The sequence below is a fragment of the Eubalaena glacialis genome, chromosome 6 (assembly GCF_028564815.1).
Source record: "Eubalaena glacialis isolate mEubGla1 chromosome 6, mEubGla1.1.hap2.+ XY, whole genome shotgun sequence".
Classification (NCBI taxonomy): domain Eukaryota; kingdom Metazoa; phylum Chordata; class Mammalia; order Artiodactyla; family Balaenidae; genus Eubalaena; species Eubalaena glacialis.
This window is the reverse complement of record NC_083721.1, coordinates 205,259-231,003: the sequence shown is the minus strand read 5'-3', so window position 1 is coordinate 231,003 and position 25,745 is coordinate 205,259. Positions and strand designations below refer to the sequence as shown.

Genomic DNA, 25,745 nt, shown 5'->3' with positions numbered 1-25,745 from the left:
GCTCATCGTCCTGCCGGCAGGGGGCCGTGGTCCCATGCCCACGGGCTCTGTCCCCGCGTCAGTTAATCAGCTTTGTTTCCAGGCCGCCTGACCTGGGGGGCCCTCCTCCAAGAAGAGCTGTGCTGTCGATGAGCGGCCTCAGTCACGGGGTAATCAGACTGGACGCGGAAGAGAAGCTCTCGGTCCTGGCGGTTCAGGACGTCGGTCAGGCGATGCCTGGAGGTGAGGTCGCAGCTGGGGATGGTCTTGTCCTGCGGCCGGGTGGCAGCAAGGGCTCTGGAGCACGCGAGCACCGGAGGGCTTCAGATGATTCCCCGTGTGAATTGGGATTTTAATTTGTAACGTATTTTTTGTTTTTGGCCTCCCTTTGTATCACGTTAAAGTTGTGCTAAGATACGGGGTGTGTCTATGGCCTGTGAACCGGACTCTGGTTCCCCACCGTTGGGGAAGTAGTGCCAGAGCTCGGGCTCTGGGTGCTCGCCACGCGCCAGGCAGTCGTCACGCCTCCCCCGAGGCCAGGCGCCAGCCTCAGGCCCCTGGACGTGTGCAGGTAACCCGGTGATGCGACTGTCTCTACGTCCTGACAAGGGCCTGCTAGGGGGGCAGTGTGGCCCTGAAGGTTCCCAGGGGTCCCCGTGCTTCCAGAAAGGCCCCGGGCCTGGATGATGCGTGCGTCGCGGGGTGTCTGTGCCGCCGTGGCAGCCAGCCAGCGCAGGAAGGTGACGGCGCTGTGCCCTGCAGCTCCCCTGCAAGCGCGAGTACACGCGGGACCCCGTGCAGGGTCATGGGGGAGAGTTAAGAGCAGAGCCTGGCCCGGGAGGCCCTGTGGCATTGTGAGTTGGGGAGCACCCCTCACCGCGGTGACCCCGCAGCTGCTCCAGCTTCCCCCCTCCCCGTGCCGGCCCCTCTGGGCTCCGGGCAGCTGGCTAACCCACCTGGTCACCTCCGCAGAGCGGCCCCATCTCTGCGTCAGTCGCCCCGTCTGCTGCTCCCCGGGGTACAGGGCCTGCATGGGCCGGGCGTGAGCCGCCCATGCTCGGGGACCGGCTGGGAACCAGCGGGAGGGCCACGGGCCGCGGTCTGGGCCTGTGCGTGTGCCAGAGGTCGGACACGTAGAACAAGGCTGGACGTTTGAGTTTGTTTCTAGTTCCACTTTTTTAGAAGCGTGAGTTGTGTTTTTTCCTGGCCTGAGTCTACCAGAAGTAAGGACTCATCGGTTCTGTAGAGGCAGGAACTCCAGCATAAACGTTTTACGAGGGGTAGAGAGCAGAGTCTTTCTGATTTTCAGTTGTTATGTGGCGAGCAGAGGAATTCTTTAGAAGATGGCGAAATATTGTTAATAGGTGATTCTTTTGATTGAAAGTATAAGGACTTTCATAGTGGGGCTCGTTTTATTCTTAAACTTGGACCAGGTTCTGTGTGTGTGCCCACGCTCCCTCAGGCACGTGTGTGCTCCCTCGGGTGTGTGTGTGGTGTGTGTGCACGCGCTCCCTCTGTGTGTGTGTGTGTGTGTGTGTGTGTGTGCACGTGCTCCCTCGGGGGGGTGTGTGTGGTGTGTGTGCACGTGCTCCCCTGGGGGGGTGTGTGTGTGTGTGTGCACGCGCTCCCTCGTGTGTGTGTGTGTGTGCACGCGCTCCCTCGGGGGTGTGTGTGTGTGTGTGTGCACGCGCTCCCTCGGGGGTGTGTGTGTGGTGTGTGTGCACGCGCTCCCTCGTGTGTGTGTGTGTGTGTGTGTGTGCACGCGCTCCCTCGGGGGTGTGTGTGTGGTGTGTGTGCACGTGCTCCCTCGGGGGTGTGTGTGTGGTGTGTGTGCACGTGCTCCCCTGGGTGTGTGTGTGTGTGTGTGTGTGTGTGTGTGTGTGTATGTGCACGTGCTCCCTCAGGTGTGTGTGTGTGTGTGTGTGTGTATGTGCACGTGCTCCCTCAGGTGTGTGTGTGTGTGTGTGTATGTGCACGTGCTCCCTCAGGTGTGCGGGTGGTGTGTGTGCACGTGCTCCCCTGGGTGTGTGTGTGTGTGTGTGTGTGTGTGTGTGTATGTGCACGTGCTCCCTCAGGTGTGCGGGTGGTGTGTGTGCACGTGCTCCCCTGGGGGGGGGTGTGTGCACGCGCGTGCACACGCTCCCTCGGGTGTGTGTGTGTCTGTTGCCCGGACTGTTGCAGGTCTGACTGAGTCAGTGAGGACCCGGGGGGTCTTGTTTTCGGCAGATGCACAGCCTTCTCTGTGTCAGCCCCAGGGTTGTGTTACCACGGCACGCAGGGGTTGTCCCTTTTGGTCTGGTTGTGCTGTGGGCGGGGTCTCTGTTGTTTTAGAACGCAGGCGAGTGCGCGGATCTGGGGGGAAACGCACGCGCAGCAGCGCCCCCCTCCGCTGCCTGCCCTCCTGAGGCTCTGGGCCACAGGCGGCCGCGTGGGCGGGCGTGCTGCTTGGTGAAGACAGAAGAGGGGCCCACGCTCGGGTGGGGTCGTCAGGCCTGGTGTGGGAGCCAGCCCGAAAGGCAAAGGTGCGAGCGGATGGCACCTCCCATCTCCTGCGGGTTCAGGAGGGCGGTGCCGGGGGGGATGACAGAGCCCACGTGACTGGGAGCGTTTCTGTCACCTTCACGTACCGCGTGTGGAACACGCAGGCTTGTGGCCAGAGGGGTGTGAGTGTCCACCCTGCAGAGGCGAAGCCCGCGGGTCTCTGGGCATGACCCATCTCGGTGTCCTCTTTGTTCGTACCCTTGAGGGTTGTTTTCTCTCTTTAGCTAACGTGTGTGTTGTGAAGGTGGAGGGGATCCCTTATCTCTGTAAAACCGATGAAGTTGGAGAAATCTGCGTCAACTCCAGCACGACGGCGACAGCGTACTATGGGCTGCTCGGGATCACAAAGAACATCTTTGAGGTCCGCCCGCGCCTGGTCCCTACCTTTGTGCTGAGGTCGAGTCCACAGCTGCGGAGGGGTGGGAGGGGACAGTGCGTAGGGCTGGCTCTGGCAGGCCAGCCCTACGCGGGCGCCTCGTGGCCCTGACGGATCCAGGTTGGCCCAGGGAAACCGGCCTTTGGGCTGGAGCCGTAGGGTCGTCAGGAGAGCCCAGCGAGTGCCCCCCAGCCCCCAGGCCGGGACGGGACAGGCCGGGAGGGGGAGCACGGGCCGTGGAGGCCAGGAGCCTGATGGAGGTCTCACCGGACGGCAGGGACTTTGGCCCTGGTGGGAGCCCCTTCCCCTCCAGGGAGACGCGGTGATGCCCATCTGAGGAGCCATGCCCGGCGCGGGCAGCGCATGCCGGGCCCTCTCTCCCCCCCGCCTGCCGCTCGCTTGACCCCTGTGGACCACGCCTGACCTTGTCCTCTCCACTCTGTGCAGACTGTCCCAGTCACGGCAGGGGGCGCGCCCATCTCCGACAGACCTTTCACCAGGACGGGGCTGCTGGGCTTCATCGGGCCTGTGAGTATGTCCCGCTGGCAGACCTGGGCCTGCAGATGGGCTCAGAGCTGGGGAGGGGTGCTGCTCCGCATCCCCTGTGCACAGGACCCCCCCCCCCCCCGACAGAGTCCCGGCCTCCAGAACGTCACTGGGGCCGAGCTGGGGAGCCCTGTCTATAGCGCAGGAGCATCAAGTCCTTAACAGACTTCACCCTCAGCTGCATTCCCATCTCTGACCTTTCCGGTGCTGACGCCTGCCCTGGGTGCCCCCTCGCACCCCCCCTCCCCCCACAAAGCCCGCCAGGCTTAGGGCCCCTTTACCCCTGGTGGCCCCTGCCCACGGTTTCCCTGGGCAGGGAGACCGTGGGCAGGGGGCCCGCTGGCCCTGTCTGTGAGTTACTTGGTCTCTGAGCTGTCGGGTCTCTGAGCTGTCAGGTCTCTGTAGCAGGGCCTGAGCCACAGGGCCTGCCCACGTGTCTGGGGCCCGACCAGCATCCTTGCCTTCAGGATAACCTGGTCTTCGTCGTGGGCAAGCTGGACGGGCTGATGGTGGTGGGGGTCCGCAGACACAACGCGGACGACATCGTGGCCACCGCACTGGCCGTGGAGCCCATGAAGTTTGTCTACAGAGGCAGGTGATGCGCTGCGGGTCCCCTTGCCGTGCCTTTAGGTTCCTTCTCTAGTTAACCTTCGAGAGGTCTCCTGCAGTGGAAGGAAAGCCCAGTGATTTGAATACACAAAACCTAAAAATTCCCGTTCATCAGAGGAACTTCACAAAGAACAGGATGACATTTGCAGCGAGGATGCCAGAGTTGGAGTCCTCACCGTCCACAGAGCTCGTGGTTCCTTAGAGGGTGAGATCCAGACCTCGACCTGGGCACGGAGACCGGGCCCAGACGCCACACGGGGCACAGTGCGCGTGAGGGCGAGGGCACCTGGGCAGCTGCCCGAGAACCTCGGGAGTGCAGCCTGGAGCGGAGGGCGCCCTTTTCCCTGAAATCACCTGAGGCCGTTCTCTCCTGGGATAGAGTCAGTTCACCTTCTCTGAATGTGTTAGGCAATCACTTTACAGATTCTCAGTTCCATAGAGCACGTAAGGGGGCCCCTGGCCTGGGCCCCGGGTGGCTGGGGCGGGGAGGGGGCGCCCTGTCCAGTTCGTCCAGCTCCGAGCGCTTTGTCCTGGAGGAGGTGGCCCCTTCTCCTAGCTGGTCCACGCAGCCACTGCATTTCTTCATTTTATTCTTCTCAAGGTAGTGCTTTCGTTACTCAAACTAGGGTGCCTGTGAGCCTGGCTGGAGCCTTCCTTTGAATATACCTTAAAGAAACGATCAGGGAATTCTGCCAGTGGTAGGTCAGCATGGTCTGCCAGCCCTTCCCTGGGTCAGGATGACGGCCGCGTATAAGTACTCGGGAGAAACCAGCAGGGCAGGCAGGCCTGGTGGGTGCGTGCAGCCTGGAGCCGGGGCGCACAGGACTCACAGCAGAAACCGGAGACACCGTCAGTGCAAGTGTCCACCGAGGGGACGCCGGGGTAGCCCACGCCTGCTCCTGGGTACGTTAGGGAGCCTGGAGGTGACGCCGGCCCAGCGACTAGCGGGGGTGCAGGGTGGTCGCCCCCGCGGATGGAGAGGTGGCCTGCGTGCCTCCACCAGGGCGGAGCTAAGCACTGGCGAGGTCGCGGCGTCACGACAGAACCGTGTTTAACGGATGGAGTAAACGTAGGGCAGAGGCGGCTGTGGAGTGAGCTGACACGCTGGAAAGCCAGATAAAGAAATTCCTCCAGAAGTCAAGAAATAGAAAGTTTAAAAGAAAAATTAAGAGGGAAGCAGAGCAAGAAGGGGTGGCATCCTGAGAGCAGACTCAGGGTGGGGGGTGCATGTCTGGACCCTGAGGAAGGGGGCCTGTGGGGTGGGCCTCCAGCCAGGATGCGTCAGACTCCCCGGCAGAGGGGCTGGAGCAAGAGGATGACAGTGCAGTAACGTTTTAAGTTTTTCAGAGGAACTTTTAACCTAGATTTTATATTCATCCCAAGATGTCACTTAATTGTGCAGTTGCAGTAAAAGTATTCTTGGGTACGTAAGGTTCAGAAGTTTTGTCACAAGAAGACCATGTTTGTGAAAACACTTTTGGGTGAGGTACTAAGAGAAACAAGATGTGAGAAAGTAAGGAAGTGTTAATACTGGGTAAAGTTTGTTGCATTAAAGAGAGTGGGTGCACGTGTGTGCGTGTACGTGCCTGTGTGTGCGTGTGCCTGCGTATGCACGTGTCTGCGCGCGCAGCGGCCAAAGGAGCAGCCAGAGAAGGTAGGTCTATGAGGGCCCAGAGCTAGCTTGGCAGCCGTGCCAGCAGGATGGGCGTGATGGGGAGACAGATGCTTGTCTCATAAAGAAAAAGAGAATCCACTCAAAGTCCAAAGGAAGAAAAAGGCAACACAGAGAAAAGGAGAACATGTTGAACTTCTTCGATAAGCCATGAGAAAGAAGACCACTGACGTCAGTCACAGACATGAGCAGACTGATGAGTGGTGAGAGATTTCGCCTGGACTAAGAAATAGATAATTAACAGAACTTCTAGACAGAGATTTTTGCATAAAGAAGTACATCACATAGATTAACATTGCAATTAAGGAAAACCTTCTTTTACAACGTGTGCCTGGTTGTTTGCTGTGCACTGAAGTCCTTTCTGTTTTGTGAATCGAAACTTATTTCATCCACATTGGAGGAGGTTCGTGGCTGCTTCCCTTTAAATTCTGTTGGACAGCGTCTCCCTCCAGCCCTGCTGCGGCTTCCGTCTGGGCGGGACGGGGCGTCTGCATCCCGGCCCCCCTTGCTGGGCGGTCATCTCTGTCCCTTCCTCCCCCAGGATCGCGGTGTTCTCCGTGACAGTGCTGCACGATGACCGGATCGTGCTGGTGGCAGAGCAGCGGCCTGACGCCTCAGAGGAGGACAGCTTCCAGTGGATGAGCCGTGTGCTGCAGGTGGGTGCGTGTGGGCACATGGTGGGCACTGGCTGAGCGCGGGCTGACCCTCAAGGTGAGGGGCGGCCCCGCGGAGCTGCCGTCCACCAGGGTGAGAGATGCAAACTTGCACGCATCGGTGTTTCCACCGTTGTGCTTTGAGAATTTCAAACGTGTAGCAAGACTGGAAGCGTAGCCCAGTGAACCCCTCGCACCCAGGCTGGGGCTCCGTGTGCTTCCCACCTCGTGACACCCGTTCGACACGCACGTGCCCTCGGCCTCACCCGCGTGCTGCATGCTGTCCTCCCCTACACATCCACGTTTACATCCTTAAATACTGAACTAGATTCAACAAGTTCTTTTGCGGGGAAGGGAGTAAACTTTGCCTGCAGTAAAGAGCACAAACTAAATGTCCACTCAGCTTTACTGAGTGTAACTTACATGTAGAAGGAGCCCATTTTCAAGTGTCCAGGTTGATGAGTTTTGACAAATGTATGCACCCAGGTAACCACAGGTAAGAGTGCTCCCGTCTAACGGGGAATCGCTGGCTGCTTTGTGTCGCCGGGGATGAGCCCTGCCCCCGCCCTGGACGTCCGTGCGGACGAATCTCAGTGTGGGCTCCTGGTCTGGCATTCTTTCCCTCAACATCACGTTTGTGTGGTTCCTCGTGGTGTGTGGATCAGTGGCTCATTCCTTTTTATTGCCAAGTTGTGTTCTTTTGCTTATCTGTTCACACCTTGGCGGACATTGGGTTGTTAATTTTTGGCTATTGTGAATGAGGCTACTGTGGACGGTAGTGTACAAATCTTTGGGTGAATTTCAGTCCTGGCGGCTTCTCAGGGACGCCCTCTGCTGTCCCGACAGCTCTGGGTGGTTGTGCGGCGTGTGCTCGGCCCCAGCCACCTGAGAAAGGACACTTGTACAGAGCAGGCAAGGTCCAGTGTCAGGGAGGCCAGGGAGCTCTGAGCTTCAGAGGGTAGGTTTTTCTACTAATATTTGCAACGTTTATTTTTAATGAAAATTTTTAATGTTTTGTTATGGAATATTTCTAATATACAAAACATACAAAAGAGAGTGTAACAACCCCTGTGTGTCCATCGCTGCTTCAGCAATGACCAGTCAAGGCCCCAGCCGTGCCCCGCCCATCCTCCCCGCTTCTCCCTAGGGAGCGCTTTGAAGCAAATCCCGGACTCACAGATTTACCTGTAAATTTGAGTATCTCTTTCTTTAAAAAAGAAGTACCAGTGTCACATCTTAAAAATTAACAATAAAATCTTTATTCAGGTATAATTGCCATGTAACACTGTAATAGTTTCAGCTGTACCACATAGTGATTTGATTTTGTACATATAGTGAAAGAGTCACTACAATCCGTCTAGTTAATGTCCGTCAACACACAGAGTTACAGAATTTTTTTCTCGTCGTGAGAACTTCTAAGATCTACTCTCTTAGCAACTTTGAAACACACGGCACAGCAGTATTAACTACAGTCCCATGCTGTACATGGTACCCCCAGCACTTACCACCTTATAACTGGAAGTTTCTCCCTTTTGACGCCTTCACCCATTTCTCCCACCCCCCACCCCTCACCTCTGGCAACCACCAATCTGTTCTCTATGTCTATGAGCTCATCTTTTTGTTTTTGTTTTTAGATTCCACGTATAAGAGATCATATGTTTTTGTCTTTCTTCGTCTAATTTATCTCACTTAGCATAATGCTATCAAGGCCCATCTATGTTGTTGCAAATGGCAAGATTTCATTCTTTTCTATGGCTGAGTAATATTCCTCTGTGTGTGTGTGTGTGTGTGTGTGTGTGTGTGTGTGTATACCACAGTTTCTTTATCCATTCATCCATTGATGGATGCTTAGGTATGTTGGCTATTGTAAATAATACTGCAATGAACAGAGGGGTGCATATATTTTTTTCAAGTCAGCATTTTGGTATTTTTTTATTTACTTATTTATTTATTTTTGGCTGCGTTGGGTCTTCGTTGCTGCACGTGGGCTTTCTCTAGTTGCGGCGCGCGGGCTTCTCATTGCGGTGGCTCCTCTGGTTGCAGAGCATGGGCTCTAGGCACACGGGCTTCAGAAGTTGTGGCACACGGGCTCAGTAGTTGTGGCTCCTGGGCTCTAGAGTGCAGGCTCAGTAGTTGTGGTGCATGGGCTTAGTTGCTCCGCGGCATGTGGGATCTTCCCAGATCAGGGGTCAAACCTGTGCCCCTGCATTGGCAGGTGGATTCTTAACCACTGCGCTACCAGGGATGTCCAGCATTTTTGTTTTTTTCCCAATAAATACCCAGAAGTGGAATTGGTGGATCATATAGTAGTTCTATTTTTAGTTTTTTGAGGAACCCCCATACTGTTTTCCATGGCAGCAGCACCAGTTTACTTTCCAACCAACAGTGCACGAGGGCTCCCTTTTCTCCACACCCTCACCAACACTTGTTATTTTTTGTCCTTTTGATAATAGCCATTCCAACAGGTGTGAGGTGATATCTCATTGTGGTTTTGATTTGCATTTTCCTGATGATTAGTGATGTTTAGCATCTTTTTATATACCTGTTGGCCATTTGTATGTCTTCTTTGGAAAAATGTCTATTCAGGTCCTCTGCCCATTTTTTAATTGTATTATTTGATTTTTGTTTTTGGTGTTTTTTTTGCTGTTGAGTTGTATGAGTTTCTTACGTATTTTGGATCTTAACCCTTATCAGATATATTATTTGCAAATATTTTCTCCCATTCAATAGGTTCCTTTCCTTTTGTTGATGGTTTTCTTTGCTGTGCAGAAACCTTTTAGTTTGATGTAGTCCCACTTGTTTATTTTTGCTCTTGTTGCTTTTGCTTTTGGTGTCAAATCCAAAAAAATCATCACCAAGACTGATGTCAAGGAGTTTACCATAACCTATGTTTTATTCTAGGAGTTTTACGGTTTCAGGTCTTACATTCAAGTCTTTAATCTATTTTGAATTAGTTTTGTGTGTGGTGTCCAGTTTTCCCAACACCGTTCATTGAGGGGGCTCTCTTTCCCTGTTGTCTGTTCTTGTCTCCTTTGTTGTAAGTTAACTGACCACATATGTGTGGGATTATTCCTGGGCTCTCTCTTCTGTTCCACTGACCTACATCTGTTTCTGTGCCAATACCACACTGTTTTGATTACTATAGCTGTATGATGTTTGAAATCAGGGAGCATGATACTTCTAGCTTTGTACTTCTTTCTTAAGATTGCTTTGACAATTCAGGGTCTTTTGTGGTTCCGTACAAATGTTAGGAGTGTATTTTCTAGTTCTGTGAAAAATGTCATGGGTATTTTGATATTGCATTAAATCTGCAGATGGCTTTGGGTAGTATGGACATTTCAACAATATTAATTCTTCCAATCCATGAACTCAGAATATCTTTCCATTTATTTGTGTCTTTTTCAATTTCTTTCATCAGTGTCTCATAGTGTACATGTGTCCTTCACCTCCTTGGTTAAATTTATTCCTAGGTATTTTGTTCTTTTGGATGTAATTGTATATATAATTATATATATGTATATAATTAAATATTTAGTCACTATTCAAATTTCCCGGATTATCTGATGTTTAGTATGTGTGTTAAACTCAGGATCAAAATAAGGTGAAAATTGCACTTGGTGGGGCCAGGTTTTTAAGTCTTTTTTAATCTATAGACTCCTGTCATATTTTTCTTGCAGTTTGTTTATTGACAGAGGCAGGTTGTTTGTCCAGTACGTCTCCCCGTCCTGGGCTCTGACGGCTGTGCCTCTGCGGTGTCACTCAGTGTGCTCCTCTGTCTCCTGTATTTCCTGCGTGTCGGTGGGTAGATCTTGAGGCTTGATCAGACTCGGGCTCGATTTTCTGGCTGACAGTCTCATGGGAGGTGGCATGTTGTGTCCGCTGGTTTGTTAGGGCTTCATGGGGCTGCTGCTTCAATTCTGTTCCTTCCTCATCGTTAACGCGGCAGCTTTGGAAGGGTCTTCTACAAAGAGCGCTGAAGTCACCGGGGGACCTGGAGGTTGTGCAGGAACGCAAGATCCAGGGTTGATTTCAGGGTCCTGAGCTGGCTTCCTGGAGATGTTTTGGCTTTTGTCTCACTATGAACTAGTGGATTATAGTTGTTATATATATATATTTTTTAAATTAATTAATTAATTTATTTATTTATTTTTGTCTGTGTTGGGTCTTCTTTTCTGTGCGAGGGCTTTCTCCAGCTGTGACGAGCGGGGGCCACTCTTCATCGCGGTGCATGGGCCTCTCACTGTCGCGGCCTCTCCCGTTGCGAAGCACAGGCTCCAGACGCGCAGGCTCAGTAGTTGTGGCTCACGGGCCCAGTTGCTCCGCAGCATGTGGGATCCTCCCAGACCAGGGCTCGAACCCGTGTCCCCTGCATTGGCAAGCAGATTCCTAACCACTGCGCCACCAGGGAAGCCCCATGGTTGTTATATTTTTGACAATGGTCAGTGGGAGCCTCTTCGGATTGGCTCTTGAGTCCTTTAGACACACCTCCTGGGTTCTTTGAGGCCACACCCGGGAACAGGAAGCTCGATTCCTGGGGAAGTGGTGCATTTTGTGTCCTAGACCTGACACTACTGAGGCCCCGCTGCCTTCTAGGGGAAATGGAATTTGGTCACTGTCTGGGAACTTGATGTTACTGGCTTTCTTCAGTGGGCAGAGTAGGAGATGATGCCCACCTGCTTACAAGATTACCTGCATCATGAGTTTATGCTGCTAGTTCCAGCTCAAGACCTCAGGGTTTTTTCTTAAGTCACCGATCTTTCTCCACAATGAAAAATTTCAGTGGTGATACTTCCAGCAGAAGTACTCATGTCCTGAGGCCACTCTGCACACATCACAGTCTCCAAATAACCGTCTCCACACTACCTCTCAAGTGTGAAATTTCCGAGCGCAGCTTGATGTTTTTTCAATTCTTTTTGCCCGTGGGACTGGATTAATGAAATTCCTGTGTTTAAAGTCACTCTAAGTAGATTCTCTCTGTGGGGCTGTGCCACCAACCTGATTCCACTTTGGTTGAGTTCATTTGTTTTATTTTACTTTCAGTTGTTAGGGATTGCTTTTTTAAATTTTAAGTTTTTTGTGTGTAAAATATATCCATGGTTCCAAATTTGAAAGCAAGGTGTATTCAGAGGAGTCCAGCTTCTGCCTTGCTGTTCACTGCTTCTCCCACAGGAAGTCACTTAACTGCTTTTACGGCTTTTTTTTAATATGAGCAGTTACAGATTTATATTCGATTGTGCACATACACAGCACATGTGTGTAAGTGATAGGAAATGCACACTCGTCTCGCCATGTTTCTCTTCTAACAAAACGTCCCAGAGGTCACAGTTCCCCGTCTCATGCCCCCCCTTCCAGGCCATCGACAGCATCCACCAGGTGGGCGTGTACTGTCTGGCCCTGGTTCCTGCGAACACCTTGCCCAAGGCCCCTCTAGGAGGGATTCACGTTTCTGAAACCAAGCAGCGCTTTCTGGAGGGGATGCTGCACCCGTGTAACGTGTTAATGTGCCCTCACACGTGTGTTACCAACCTTCCCAAGCCTCGCCAGAAGCAGCCAGGTTAGTGTACATCACACAACACGTCTATTCCGTCTTCAGACTGCGGCAGCTACGCTTGTGTTTAACTGGTGCAGCCCTGTTGAACGCTCCGTCTCTGGGGTCGGGGTTAAGAGCCAGGGCGAACGAACGGCACACCGGGTCGGTCCCCACCTCCTGCCCCCCCGGAAGGAGAGCACAGCCCCACGTCCCCAGCATGGGGGTTCCCCCCGCCTGTTAGCACCCACCCCGGGACTGGATTCAGGCCTGGCGTCTGAGCTGTGGAGGCTGCTCCCTGGGGGCGGAACTGATGCCCAAGAGCAGCCCTGGAGCTGGAATCTAAAGCACCACTGTGGCCGCCATCGTGCCATGGGGCGGCCGGCCACGCCGAGGCCACGGGGGCTGTGGGCGCTGCGCGTGCGGCTACTCGGCTCTGTCATCAGCCACAGTCACCAGGTTGACGGGACCTAGGAAGCCCCGACAAATGGTCAACTTCCCTTCCCTCGTTTAACTCTTATGTACAGTTTTTCATTCCTTTGGTTATGTAAATTTTTAGTAAATGCTAACCTTTGCTGATTATTAAACACATAAAATACCATTAAATGAAACACAACCAGTAAAACAATGAGGTAAATACTTTAAGCTGTGGCTGAGGTCTAATCATATCTCCCCAGGGCATCTGCCGTGTGGTGAATGTCTTCATCTGGCTTGTTTGTAAGAGAGAGATTCTGTTTGTCACTTAGCATAACCCTTGTAGCTGGTTTCCCAAACACCTGTATCATAGTGAAGAATTAAATGCCTGCCTGTTCAAATAAAAAGTTGTGTGATGACTGCCTATCAGACGTCACCCACCTCTTACTCACGACCCCCCCCTCGTTTTCTAGAGGTCGGACCAGCCTCCATGATCGTTGGGAATCTGGTCGCTGGGAAGAGAATCGCTCAGGCCTCGGGGAGGGAGCTGTCTCACCTGGAGGACAGTGACCAGGCGAGGAAGGTAAGGTTGGGAGGGCGGGCGGGTGGCGGGGGGGGGGGGTGCCTCCCTGGCAGGTGGGACGCCGCCAGGGCTGAGCGCCCTCCCCGCACCCCGCAGCTCCTGTTCCTGCCCGACGTGCTGCAGTGGCGGGCCCGCAGCACGCCCGAGCACCTGCTCTTCCTGCTGCTCAACGCCAAGGTGAGGCCGCCCGCTGCTGAGGCTGCGCGCTGCCCGCGTCGGTGAGGGGCCGCGGGCTGTTTCCAGCCGTGGGGCTCAGGCTCGAGGCCTCACGTTTGGAGAACGGCGAGCCTTGGCACCCAGGCCCCGGCTGGCGTGCTTCTCTCTCTGGAAGCCTCAGCTTCCACACAAGCCACACAGTTGCCTTTCTGTGGCTTTTATATTTAACAGGAAAATTCTCATTACCTTGTCTTTTGATTATGAATAGTATGCATGTAAATACTCCTAGGTGAACTAAAAGGAAATGTTTATTTTGTAAAAATTAGGAATTTAGACTCTACATTTGTTGATAGCTTTAACATGACAAATACGGCTTGGTGCCCTGATCCTGGGTGCCTTTCAGTGGGCGTTACACGATACCAGGAGCTTCTAGGGTATAAAGGAGAAACTGTAAGTTGCGGGCCAGTAGACAAACTAAGAAAACATGAAAAATAACAATGAAAACCCTGCATGACTCGCTGTCAGGTACTCCCGGGCCCACGAGGACGCTTGTGCTCTGACGTCTTAGAAACACTGGCCTTGGGACTTCCCTGGTGGTCCAGTGGTTAACTCTCTGCACTCCCAATGCAGGGGGCCCAGGTTCAATCCCTGGCTGGGGAACTAAGATCGTGCATGCCACATGGTGCAGCCAAAAAAAAACAGAGAAACACCAGCCTGGCTTTCAGTACTGCTCGTTACTGGCCACTGTTCCTTCATTCAAAAATATTGATTGATGCCTGCTACATACACAGTGTTAAAGAAGATAAAAAAGGCCCCTGTTCGCCAGACAGTGAATTAAGTCTTCCTGCTAGAAAACCAGTGCTCGGGAGAGGTGCTGTGTTCCTGGTTCACATGTATCTGCAGATCTGGAAGGTGTTCAGTAGACATTTGTTTTATGGCTGATGGAATTCTAAAGCCAATAAGTAACAGTTGACCGAGATAAAGTCAGCTCATGGTGAGAAGCTGAAAATCAGTGCAGCCGGGGCTGTGAGGCGGCGAGGCCGGGGCACTGGGCTGACCCCAGGCGTGAGCCGTGAGGGGTGTGACGGGGCCCGTGATTCCGAGCGATTCCTCTGGATTGTAAGAGGGCAAGGGTGGGAGCAGCGGGCCAGGGGGCCGTGGTCCAGGCGAGAGATGGCCATTCAGAGAAGAGGCCGTGGGGACGTGGACGTGTGTGAGGGGGGGTCAGAGGCAGGCCCACGGGATCGAGGGTGGCCTGCGTGGGGGCTGAGCGCCTGTGCGGATGGGGCGCTTCCCAGGGAGGAGGGGGCTGTGGGTGGGCATGTCCAGAGACGCCACCAGGAGCACGGTCAGCCCAGAAGACCCCATGATCATCTTTAAAGCTCAGAGCTCAGGAGGAACCAACAGAAGACCACCTGGCCTTCTCCAGGTGCATTCCAAAAACTTGTAAGTTTTTGCACTTCTTTTGGGTTGTCAACCTTCTCAGGTTTGAATTGTCCTTAGGTCTCCAAGGACATGCCGGCCTTCGACCCGGGAGGAGGCCTGTGCCTGGCAGGTGGTGTCCCTGGCACAAGGTGGCCCCTAGCCTTGGGGACTGGCGGGGCTCCGGGCCTTTGGGCTCCCAGCGCGTGCCCGGCATGGCGCTCTGTACCTCGGCTTGGGTGTGAGGAGAGTCTGACCTGCTGTGCAAAGCCCCCGGGCCTGCGTGGTGGGGCCCCGGCCGAGGAGCAGTGAGGGGTTTGGAGGCTGCGCCCGGCTGTCCTGGAGGCTGGTGGTGGTTAGGCCGAGTGGCGCCCTACTTCTCCTGAGAAGGGCCGAGAGAGCTGTGAGACCTGACTCGGGTCGGCAGGGGGACGGGGGGTTAGCTCGGAGCTGGCCCCTGGCCCAGCTCTCCTCTGCAGAGACCCAGGTGCAGGGCGCCCCGCCAGCCACTCGTCCGCCCAGGCTCCTTGAAAGAGCAGCCTGCGGCGACCCAGGCCCCGGGACCTGGTGGATGGGGTGGCTGAACATGCATCAGGGTTCAGTTTAGGGGGTGTGTATTTATTGTTTATCATTTACCTATGTGTGTTTATATTCAGGATAAGGGTTGCTTTTAGGGAGGGAGAGGATGGAATTGGGGGTGTATATAGAGTGGTGATGATTTATTTTATAAAAGAGACATTGAAACAACATAGCAAAATACTAGATAATGAAAAGCTGGATATTTATTACGTTATTCTTTATAATACTGTTACATTTAAAATATTTTATCATAATGGCCAAAAGGGTTTTCTCCAGTCGCCAAGTCTTTGACTGTGGTGGGCAACCAGGCTCTGAGAAGACTGCAGATGGGTCTGGGGTGGCACCTGTCCTGGTTCCTGACCACAGGGGCTCAAACACGGGCTGTGCGCGGAGTGTCCATGGGTCGTCCCCTGCCCCCCGCTCAGCAGTGCCCACGATTGCTTTCCTAGGGCACAGTCACCAGCACCACCACCTGCATCCAGCTGCACAAAAAGGCTGAGAGAGTGGCCGCTGCTCTGATGGAGAAGGCCAGGCTGACCACCGGGGCCCACGTGGCCCTGGTCTACCCCCCAGGTAAGGACCCTGCCAGCCTGCCCTCTGCCCGTGCCCACCCTGCGCTCCCGTCACGCGTGCCTGCACCCCTGTGAGCACTTGTATGTAATTGTGAGTCCACTCTTGCCTGTCTTAGTGCAGCCTTTCCTTTCTGTTTGCTTTTTTCATCTGGCTGTTCTTCCCGCATCTCTCCCCTCTGTTTTATTGCTGGAAAGCAAACAGCCTTGTAACCAGCAACCAGGTCAAGAAATGGATCTTTGCTTTTCCTGTCCCAACCACCTCCTCCATTCTCCAAAAGTAACCTCTGTCCTGACCTCTGTGGTCACCATTTCTTCCATTTCTTTATAGTTTGATCACCCAGGTGAGCGTCCTAGCCATCACAGTTTAGTCTGCCAATTTTCTTTAAATCTGATATGTGTTTAAGTTTCCTTTAACCTGCAGGCTGCCCTCTGTCTGTCTCTTCTGTGGCCCTGGAGCATCCCTGCCGTCTGGAGTGGCTCCGTGTGTGCCGGGCGGCTGCTCCTGGGCTCCCACAGGGAACCCCGGGTCAGACTCGGGCTTGCTTCCCTCGCAAGACCCTAAGCGCTGTCGGGCTATTTCTTTCTTTTGCAGAATTAGCACACTTGCAGCCATTGACATTCTCTGTCCCGCATTCATTAACGCTTTAAGGGTCACTAAACGGTGGTGTTCTAACTCTGTCCTTTCTTTTTCACTTGTCAGCCATAAACTATAAACAGACACTTCCCCTCGTTAGTATCTGGTCACCCAGTGGTAGAATTCAGCTGTGAAAGGTAGAGTAAGTGTTGCTTCTTTCCTTCTATCAATAAAATGAATTCTGTTTCTTGTCACACTCTAGTGGGAGCTGCTCCCACGTCCTCGGGTGTGACCTCCCGTCCTGATGCCTCCTGCTGTCTGCTGGGACCAGGTGCCCCGGCCAGTTCTCCGTGGAGCCTGGTGTTCACAGCACCAGTCTGGGCCAGGGGCTCGTCCCTCCTGGGCTGGCCACTGGCCGTTGGCCCTTTACTTGAACAGAGCTCTGATTTAAAATGAGTATAATAATTATATCTCGGAGACAGGCAGTGCCTCATGAGTTCATACTGTTGTACCCGATCAGATTCAGGGTTACAGGCTTTTACTGAACCCTTCTTGACGTTCTGTCTGCTTTGTGCCTGTGTCTCCTTTCTTCCCTACTGAGAATCCTGATTCTCCAGGATGGGAGGTGATAGAATTCAAATATCCCAAGATCACTCACTTGCTTTATCCTGTGTCACAAGCAGCACCCCCAAAATAACGGTAGTAATACGTGACCACCTGTGTGATTTTTGAAAGCAGCTTAAATATTTTCACACGTGCTTTCTCCACCCGTTTTCCCTGTAGCTGTGCTCTCTGTGTCGCCGGGGCGGGCGAGGCTGGGGGCCTGCAAAGCCGGCCTCTCCTCACCCTCAGTCCACCGGTGACTGCATTCAGTCTCTTTCTGCCACGCTGGTTCTCTAATTGGTTTCTCAGGAAGGGTTCATGGGAACAGTATCCCCTGAGTTCTTGCTTGTTGGTAACAGTCTGTACACTGCGTAATGAAAGTTGTTTTTGCTAGATAAAAAAATCCCTGACTCACACTTTCTTTTCTTGAGCCTCTCAAATATGTGTCCATTTTCTCCTGGCCTTAAGCATCAAGTCTGACGATAATCTGATTTTCTTCCTCTTATTAGTCACTGGCTGTTTTGCTCTAGGTGCCAAAAGGACATTTTTTTCCCTTCGTAAAGTCTGGCATATGGTTGTAACATTGATTATTACAGGGCAGCGTTCTCTTACCTAAGGTATCTTTGGAAGGCAGCTACGCTCACCACTATACCATCAATGCCATACAATGTATAAGATATCTTTAAATAAGAAGCTGCACATCTTCTTTTTTTTTTTTTTAATTTCAAGGAAGTTTTCTAGAATTGTAGTCTTTTCGCTGTCTCTTCCCTTGCTTTGATTTTCTTCGCATCTCCTTCCTGCTCCCGTGGCCCACGTGTTAGGTCTTCTCTGTCGTCTTCCCCAGGAGTGTCTCCGTTGAGTTTCCAGTCTCCTCCTCTTCATGGTTTCTGTGTCCGTTGTCTTGTTTGCTCTTGGGCTCCTTCTAGTTCCATCTTCGTTTCTGAAATGATTTTTTATAGTTTCTACTTCTTTCCTCACTTCTTTTTTCTAGTTCTGATTTTGGTTATTCTTTCATATCTTGCATCATTTTCTTAATGCATTTTAGCGCATGTTAAAATGGGCTGCAGTTCTTATCTGCTGTCTTTGTCTGGACAGATGACGATCTGCCCCGATTCTTTTCCTTGTACCTGTGTGGGACTTGGCCCCCGGGCCACCCGCATGGAACCCCCCTCCTCCCGCCTCCTTCTGTGCCCCGCACCCTGAGCCCCGAGCCCCACTCCGTGGGCCTCTCTGTGTTGGGCTGGATTGCTGGGCCCAAACCCTCATGGCTGCTCACTGGCACCGGTGAGTGGGTGAACGGTTTCCGTCCCTCACCCTGCTCTCTGATCAGACCCACAGTCGTGGGAACAAGATGCCTGCGCCTCCCCAGTCGGGACATCTGGGCCTCCTGGGGGCTCCCAGTCCGCCCTGCTCCCTCCGGGGCCACCTGGCTCTGTGGGATCCCCTCACTCTGCCCAGTGCGGCCCCTACAGCCCCTCTTCACCGTCGGCTCCGTCTCACCCTCTTGGCGCCCGCTCTGCCTCTCCTGCCTTGTCTTGGGGTCTTGGTTCTGGGAGTTTGCTGCTTGGCTGTTAGGGGATGTTTTTCTCCTGCGTCTGGCGCACGGGTGGTGGGCACTCGGAAGACCTTTCCCTTTCCCTTTCCCTGGCGGCCTGGGCCTTAGCTGGAACGGGAATCACAGGTTTCTCTGGCTTGGTGGGTGCTTCCGCAGGGTTGTAGGTGGTTTTCTTTTTTCCCCCTGTTATAAGCTTGTTGTTGTTTTGCCTGGAAGCTTGTTGGTTCTAGCTCAGGAATTTTACTGGGAAATGCCTGGGTCTAGGTCCTCTCTCACTTTCTTGCCCACTTAATCTTCATCTCAGGAAAACGTTCTTTTTCCTTACTGCCTTTTCTCCCTCTTTTTCGTGCTTCTGGAACGCCTGACTCAGGTTTTGGGTACTGTCTCTTTTCAGTGTGTCTGGCAGGGCACTTTCTCTCTGCCTGTGGGATCTGGGGGCCTCTTCCCAGGGGGCTGCCGTGGAGTGCTCCCTGCCCGGCAGCCAGGGCGAGCTGGCGGCCCGGCTTATTTCTTGGCACGGATGCGTGGTGGCTTGGACACTCCAGAACTCCCACTGGCATTACAATTATTCTGCTCTTTCTGGTCCCGGGAACGTGCGGTCATTTTTCTCCAGGACTGATTGCAGCTCCCACTCTTCTCGTCTCCCTGGGCTCAGCGTGAGGCAAACATCACCCCGGCCGAGATGAGGCAGGGACGCAGCCACTCGGGAGCCCCGGCCATCACCGTCCACACCCGGCGGAGAGCCTGGGAGGACCACAGCCATGCTGGGGCTCAGGGCTGCAGCTGCAGGCGTGCAGCGTGAGGACATGCTGGGGGTGAGGGACGCTGAAGTAACACGAGAATAGGAGAAAAGACAGAAAGAGGCCCGACGCCTCTCTCCCTTTGGGGCATGTTTGACACTGTTTATAAAAAATTTTTAGTGAATAAAGGAAAATGCTTGGTGAAGTTCTGAATTTACGACCTTACCAGCAGGTGGAGAGTATAATTAATAGCTGGAGAGCAGATCTCACCCTGCTTGAAGGCTGGGAATGGATGCAGGTGTTTTGCAGATGCACACCGGGGTGTGTGTGTGTGTGTGCGCGCGCGTGCGTGTCGTGCATTTACTGATTTCCTGCGAGGGGCCAGGACTTTCTCCTCAGAGGGGTGTGTGGCCTTGGGGTGACTCTCTGGGAGCTGCAGACAGGTGGGTGTGGGCAGGGACAGGGCTGCCCCGCATGTTCGCCTGGTGATGCCAGGACAAGAGGAGATGCACACGCAGGCACGGCAGGAGCTGCATGAGCTCGTGGAAGTGAGTTGCTGATGGTGCTTTCTTGTGTTCAGCTTGGTGATACCTTTGTGGTGCGTTGGGCAGAGTGGCCCTGCTGGGTGTGAGGACGCTCACCCGCGTGTCGGCCTGCCTGCTGGCTCTGTCTCCTGAGCTGCCCACAAGCACAGCGCAGATGGGTGGTCCCTGGTGGGTGGGCTCAGGCCCGTAAAGATGACCGTGCTGAGCACCCCTGGCCCTGATGGAGCATCGTGAACTTGTAATCTGGTGAAACCCATGAGCTGGGTTAAATGTTGCATATTTATTTTGACCCTGGAATCAAAACAGCCTGAGACTGGTGCCTTGTAGCCAGATGATGTCAGGCAGGGCCTTGTGATTTGAGGACAGTATCTGGAGGAGTCTCCAGGGTGTGGGACTCAGGTGTTCTCAAGTCGGACTGAGTTCAAGAGGGGAAGATGGGTTTTAAGTGTGGTACAGTTCCCCCGGTTTTAATTATGGAGAACTTGAAACACATAAAAGAGTTGAAGGAGCAGCGAGTGGTCCCACGTTTCGGCGCGGGGTTGGGAGCGGGGCGGGGACATCCTGGCCCATCCCCGGGGGTGTGGGCCTCCCTGGAGAAGCGGCCAGGCCCCCCACGTCAGGGCGCAGAGGCACGCGAGAGGTGCGGGGCTTCCGGGGTGGGCAGCTCGCCCACCCGCCCGCAGTTCATCCCGACGCACAGGTGGCGGGCAGGGCACGCTGCTCCACGTGACGGGCATGGGCCTCCCGCCCTCCATGGCCTCCTCTGGGCCGTGACTGTGCCCCCCCCCACCTCCTGGCCTCCCCGTGTCTGGGCGGGGGGTGACCTGCAGCAGGGGTAGCCCTCTGTCCCTCCATAACAGCGCTGTTCGGTGCACACCCTGTTAGTGTGGAGGAGGGTGGTTTTATTCAAGCACAGCAGGTGAGGCCCCTGGTCTTTCTCGTGGATCCACGGCACTGGACCTGGGGAGCCGCCTTTGACCCGCTGATGCCCTCTGACCATGTGTCTCCCCAGGGGTGGACCTCATTGCCGCCTTCTACGGCTGCCTGTACTGCGGCTGCGTGCCCGTCACCGTGCGGCCCCCGCACCCCCAGAACCTCACCACCACACTTCCCACCGTCAAGATGATTGTGGAGGTAGGCAGGCACCACGGCCGGCAGGGCGGACCTGACCGTGGGCCCATGTGCAGTTTGCTCCCAGGCGCCGAGTCTCACTTGTGCCTTCAACCCCTGTGCCCTGCAGGTCAGCAAGTCTGCGTGCGTACTCACGACGCAGGCCATCACGCGGCTGCTCAAGTCCAAAGAAGCACTGGCCGCCGTGGACGTCAGGACCTGGCCGACCATTCTAGATACAGGTGCGCATCCTCGCTGCGTTGGTGTGCTCACTGGCCCCACCAGGATCAGCCCCCTTTCCTTCCCTTGTTGTAGGGATTGCGTTGTCGCCACGTAAACATAAAGGTTGGCTAAGAGCAGCTTAGCAGCTTCAGTAAATGGTGAGAGGCTACTAACAGGAGCCTCGCCGGCTGGGTGCCTGACAGCCTGTGTCCACCAGCTCGAGCCTAGAGCCGGGCGCGCAGGACAGAGGGCGGCTGGTGGGGAGCAGAGGTCCTTCCAAGGCCCGGCACCTGTGGACGAGCTCCTCTTGCTGCCTTTCATGACCACGCAGCCGTTGGCAGTTGTGAGGACATAGACGGTGCCCACAGCACACACACACCCGTCTTGGGTCCTCATCATGGGTGCGTGCTCCCACGCCCCAGAAGATGCTTGTGGGCCCCTCTGTCTTGGCCTGTTGCGTCAGCCATCAAGACACCCCAAACCAGCAGCACCCTGCAGGCTCCATCGGTAACTCGAGGCGCATGGCCACATGGGTGCCAGCCGGCAAGCAGAGAAGGGTCCCTCGTTCCCCGTCGCACCTGGTGGGTAGAGGTGCCTGTCCTTGCCCACCAGGGCACTGCCCACGAGAGGAAGTCAGGGACCGTGTTGTCAGTGGCCACCTGCCTGATACCAGCAACAGGCACGGGGAGCTGGTCCAGGGCGGCTGGCAGGGCGCCCAGGGGTGGGCCCGGGAGCAGGTGGGCTCCGGGGAGTCCCATCACCTCACCTGCTGCCTGCCCTCGCCTCGCCTCGCCTCGCCTCGTCTGCGCCCACCTGTGTGCGGTCGGTGCTGTGCCCATTTCACGGTCCTGAAGGAATGCGATGAAGCACCCAGAGCCCTGGGGGCTCATCCTTAGCACTCACTGTGCATAGAAATGTCGGTAATCCTGGCTGCATCACAGGCTCTGGGACCCTGGCCAAGTCCCCGCTCCTCTGAGCTTTCCTGTGGGCCTCTCTCGGCCCATCTCCAGCCCTCCGTGTCCACCTCGTCCCGTCCCCATCACCACATGCTCAGCATGGTCGGCGAGGGTCCGTTCCACGTGACCTTCCCTGCGTACACACGCGGCCTGCTCTCCCGCAGCCTGACTTCTGCTCTGAGCTCCCCAGCTCCCCAGGTGCGTCCTGTCTCCTCTCTCCCCACGAGAGCCTGAGCTAGCATCCACACCACCCGTGTCTCCTGACCGACAGATGACATACCCAAGAAGAAGGTGGCCAGCATCTTCAGGCCCCCGTCCCCAGACGTGCTCGCATACTTGGACTTCAGCGTGTCGACCACGGGGATCCTGGCGGGTGTGAAGGTGGGTCCTCTGGCTGGAGCTCCCCTCCACTCTGGCCCCTGACACAGTGGGTGGGCAAAGGGCAGAAAGGTGTTGGCTGTAGGTCTGTGCAGGCCCTTCCTCCTCCCAGAGCTTAAAGCAGCAGTTTTGCTCCTTAAAGTTTGTGTTAAATACCGATAAACCCCCAAATTAGGTTAGCCTGAGAGTAATGCGTATTTTGATGTTTTATGGTAATGTCTAAACTCTCTGATTCATGACTCTCTGGCCTCGAGGACCAGGTGGCTTGGATGAGTCTGTCACGTTAGCAGGCACCAGACGCTCCATTAAAATCCTTTATTACCCTGAACTCTCGCCTAGAAGATTCCCAGTGTGCCATTCCTGGGTACTGATTGGTGTATGTGGGATTGGGGCCAGCCACCCTTTCAGGAAGCGAAGGTGTCCGGCTGCTGTGGGCGGCAGGCACTGCCGTCAGCCCTCCCTCTTCCCTCACGTCACTGAGCAGAGCTTTCCTGTCACTCCTTAAGATGTCGCACGCAGCCACCAGCGCCCTGTGCCGCTCCATCAAGCTGCAGTGTGAGCTGTACCCCTCCAGGCAGATCGCCATCTGCCTCGACCCCTACTGTGGCCTCGGCTTTGCCCTGTGGTGTCTGTGCAGGTGAGTGTGCGGGTAGAATCCCCCCACTCCTTACCCCACCCCCGGCTGAATTGCTTCTTTAGACGCCCCCTTTCTAAGGTACATTTTTGATGCCCACCTAGCGGAGGATACACGTGTGAGTGGGTTGGTTTGTGTGGGTGTTGGGTGGGTTGGAGTTCGGGTCTGAAATTGAGTAAAAGAGTAAAAATGCCTTTTTATTAAGTGCACACTCTCCATTACTACTAATTCCATCCAGAACAGGGAAGTAGGAACCCATCTTTGTAAGCAGAACCCCGTCCCTGCCGGCTGGGCCGTCCCTGACAGCGACCCTGGATCCTTGAGTGCTGGTGGCGGGACCTGCGCCCCCAAGTTTTCTACTGAAAGCCCCCCTCGGCCAGAGCAGAAAGGGTGGGCTCTGCCGGGAAGGGCAGTGTCCTTGAGGGGAGAGGCGCCTGCACACGTGCTGACCCCGCCCCTGTCGCTGTCGCAGCGTCTACTCGGGACACCAGTCGGTGCTGGTGCCCCCGCCGGAGCTGGAGACCAACGTGTCCCTGTGGCTGTGGGCCGTCAGCCAGTACAAGGCCCGCGTCGCCTTCTGCTCCTACTCGGTGATGGATATGTGTGCCCGGGGCCTGGGCGCGCAGACAGCGGTGCTCAGGGTGCGTGCCGTCCGGGCCTGGCGAGAACCCCGGACCTCTCCCAGCAACCGAAAACCCTCCCGGGGCGCCCCGCCCCCTGCTGCGAGCTCCCCCCCACACTCCGACACACACCCGTGGTGCACCTCCTGGGAGGAGAGTGGGGTGGGCGCAGGGCAGGGTGGGTCCGACCCTGGGTCGGAGCGCACCGCAGGGTCTCCGAGGCCTCAGGGGCCGGGGCCAGAGGGCGGAGCGGGGGAGACGGAACCGAGGAGGCGGGGCTCGAGCAGCTTGGCCTTTACGCTCAGACCCGGCGGTGTGCGCCCACTCCTCCCACAGATGAAGGGCGTGAACCTGTCATGCGTGCGCACCTGCATGGTGGTGGCCGAGGAGCGGCCCAGGATCGCGCTCACACAATCCTTCTCCAAGCTGTTCAGGGACCTGGGCCTGCCCGCGCGCGCTGTGAGCACCACATTCGGCTGCAGGGTCAACGTGGCCATCTGCCTGCAGGTAGGCGGCAGGGCTTCCCGCTGGGCGCCACGTGCAGCTTCTCCGTCCTCCTTGGGTCCTTTCCTGTCCTCCCAGCCTTTGATGTTGCATTTTCTAAATAGCACATTAGCTTTGAGAGCTGAGCATTTTACTTTAAAAGAGATTCTGTTCTTGATGAACAAAGACTTATTTGGAAAAATTAAAACTGTTTGGAACGGTGACTATTGTCTGGAAGAATTTCTCAGTTGGATGCAGCGCGTGGTTAATATTCTAAAGCGAGAGGAAGCTAATTGGTTTTAAGACGTCTAGCAATTTTAAATGGAAACATTAACGAGTGTGATCATTTATATTGCCCGGAATTCATTTTTGGAACATTAAGATATTTTACTTATTAAAAGGAAACAAAGTTTCAGAACAGCTAACTATAGTGCAGTGCTGTTTACTGCTTCTTCAGGTGACTCTGGCTGTTTTCCAGATTTCCTACTAGTACCTCAGTCCCACTTCTTTCTAAACCACGTTGCATGCTCACGCACCCACGTTCAGGAGTTGTTGGGAGGAAAGGCCTCAGGGGAACCACAGTTCCTCATCCCGAGCCCGTACTGGCCAGTGCCTGCCGGACACAGGGAGGGTCTCGACTGCAGAGTCTGGCGTCCTGTTGTCCTGGTGTTCCTGCGAAAGCCTCTCCACAATGGAGACGGCTGACCGTCTCGCTCGGGGAGACGCCCAGGCCTCGCTCGGACCCTTGCTGAGTGGCAGGAGGAGTAGGGTGGTCCCTCGTGAGGTCCTCCCGTTGTAGACAGTGTGACTGCACCTCGGCTGCTGGCGCAGGGTTGGTGGCTGTCGGCTCAGCCCTTCTGTCTGCTCAGCATCTGGCAGCCCGGGCCCTCCTTCCTGGAAACGCGATGGCACCTGTGTTGCTTATCAGCACATGGGCGGCAGAAGTCTTGCTGGGAAGTCCTTGGTTTGCACTCTGAGATGCAGTGACGCACTTTGCTCTCTCTCAGCTGTGTTTCTCACGTGCCTGTGCTCTCTGTGTTTCCTGTGGCTTCTCCTCCCTGTCTCCCTCTGCTGGCCTCCTTTGTTTCTGTCAGCCCAACAGGCTGGGAAAGCTGGCTAAGCAGGTACGACCTTGACCTCGACCTCGAGGCGCCTCTGTGCTTCCCATGAGTTCACGTGGCCTCTCGTGAACTCCAGACAAATACGCGTTTCTTCTGTTCATGGTGGCTGTTATTTGACATGTTACAGAAGCTCCTTTGTAACTGAATTTAAGACAAAAAGTATTTTCAGAAGCATTTAACCTTCATTTTAATAAATTGCCTCTGGAGGAAGGGCTGTGTTTAGTCTCAATGAAAAAACTTCCGTTTTCATTCCAGGGCAGACATAGGTTACTTTGGGATCTTCAGAGAATGATGCTGGGGCGGAGTGTCCGTGTAACTTGACGTTCTTTATCTAATGAAAAGGAACGTGCTGTCCTGTAATCAGGGCCAACGTCAGCTGTCAGATGAGAGGAGAGAGAGTGAGGACATCATTCTGGCAAATCCCTGGTGGGGCCTCACTGTGCTCAGCCCTCAGAATTAGGTCGGAGCGAGCATGGCTCGTGGAAATGCCCCAAAACCCATAGCGGTGTTTTCTCAGAGACCAGCGGGGATAGAGCTATCAGGACTGAAATGTGAAATTGTTTGACTTGACATCT

At 54.8% G+C, this 25,745-nt stretch overlaps 1 protein-coding gene across 9 annotated transcripts in view; it reads left to right on the top strand.

The window, feature by feature from the left end:
• Positions 1–25,745, top strand: part of DIP2A (disco interacting protein 2 homolog A) — a 91,026-nt gene that overhangs the window by 57,818 nt on the left and 7,463 nt on the right. For 7 of the 9 annotated variants that reach the window (XM_061193749.1, XM_061193750.1, XM_061193748.1 and 4 more), the window contains 15 exons: positions 83–222; positions 2,745–2,881; positions 3,344–3,424; positions 3,910–4,037; positions 6,265–6,379; positions 11,729–11,930; positions 12,791–12,900; positions 12,997–13,077; positions 15,507–15,630; positions 20,659–20,780; positions 20,887–20,998; positions 22,206–22,315; positions 22,819–22,949; positions 23,419–23,587; positions 23,903–24,073. In XM_061193749.1, coding sequence (XP_061049732.1) covers positions 83–222; positions 2,745–2,881; positions 3,344–3,424; positions 3,910–4,037; positions 6,265–6,379; positions 11,729–11,930; positions 12,791–12,900; positions 12,997–13,077; positions 15,507–15,630; positions 20,659–20,780; positions 20,887–20,998; positions 22,206–22,315; positions 22,819–22,949; positions 23,419–23,587; positions 23,903–24,073 — 1,933 coding nt within the window. Of the gene's footprint in view, positions 1–82; positions 223–2,744; positions 2,882–3,343; positions 3,425–3,909; positions 4,038–6,264; positions 6,380–11,728; positions 11,931–12,790; positions 12,901–12,996; positions 13,078–15,506; positions 15,631–18,974; positions 19,255–20,658; positions 20,781–20,886; positions 20,999–22,205; positions 22,316–22,818; positions 22,950–23,184; positions 23,588–23,902; positions 24,074–25,745 lie in introns of those variants that run through there. The other 2 variants (XM_061193754.1, XM_061193755.1) reach the window with 2 other exon arrangements.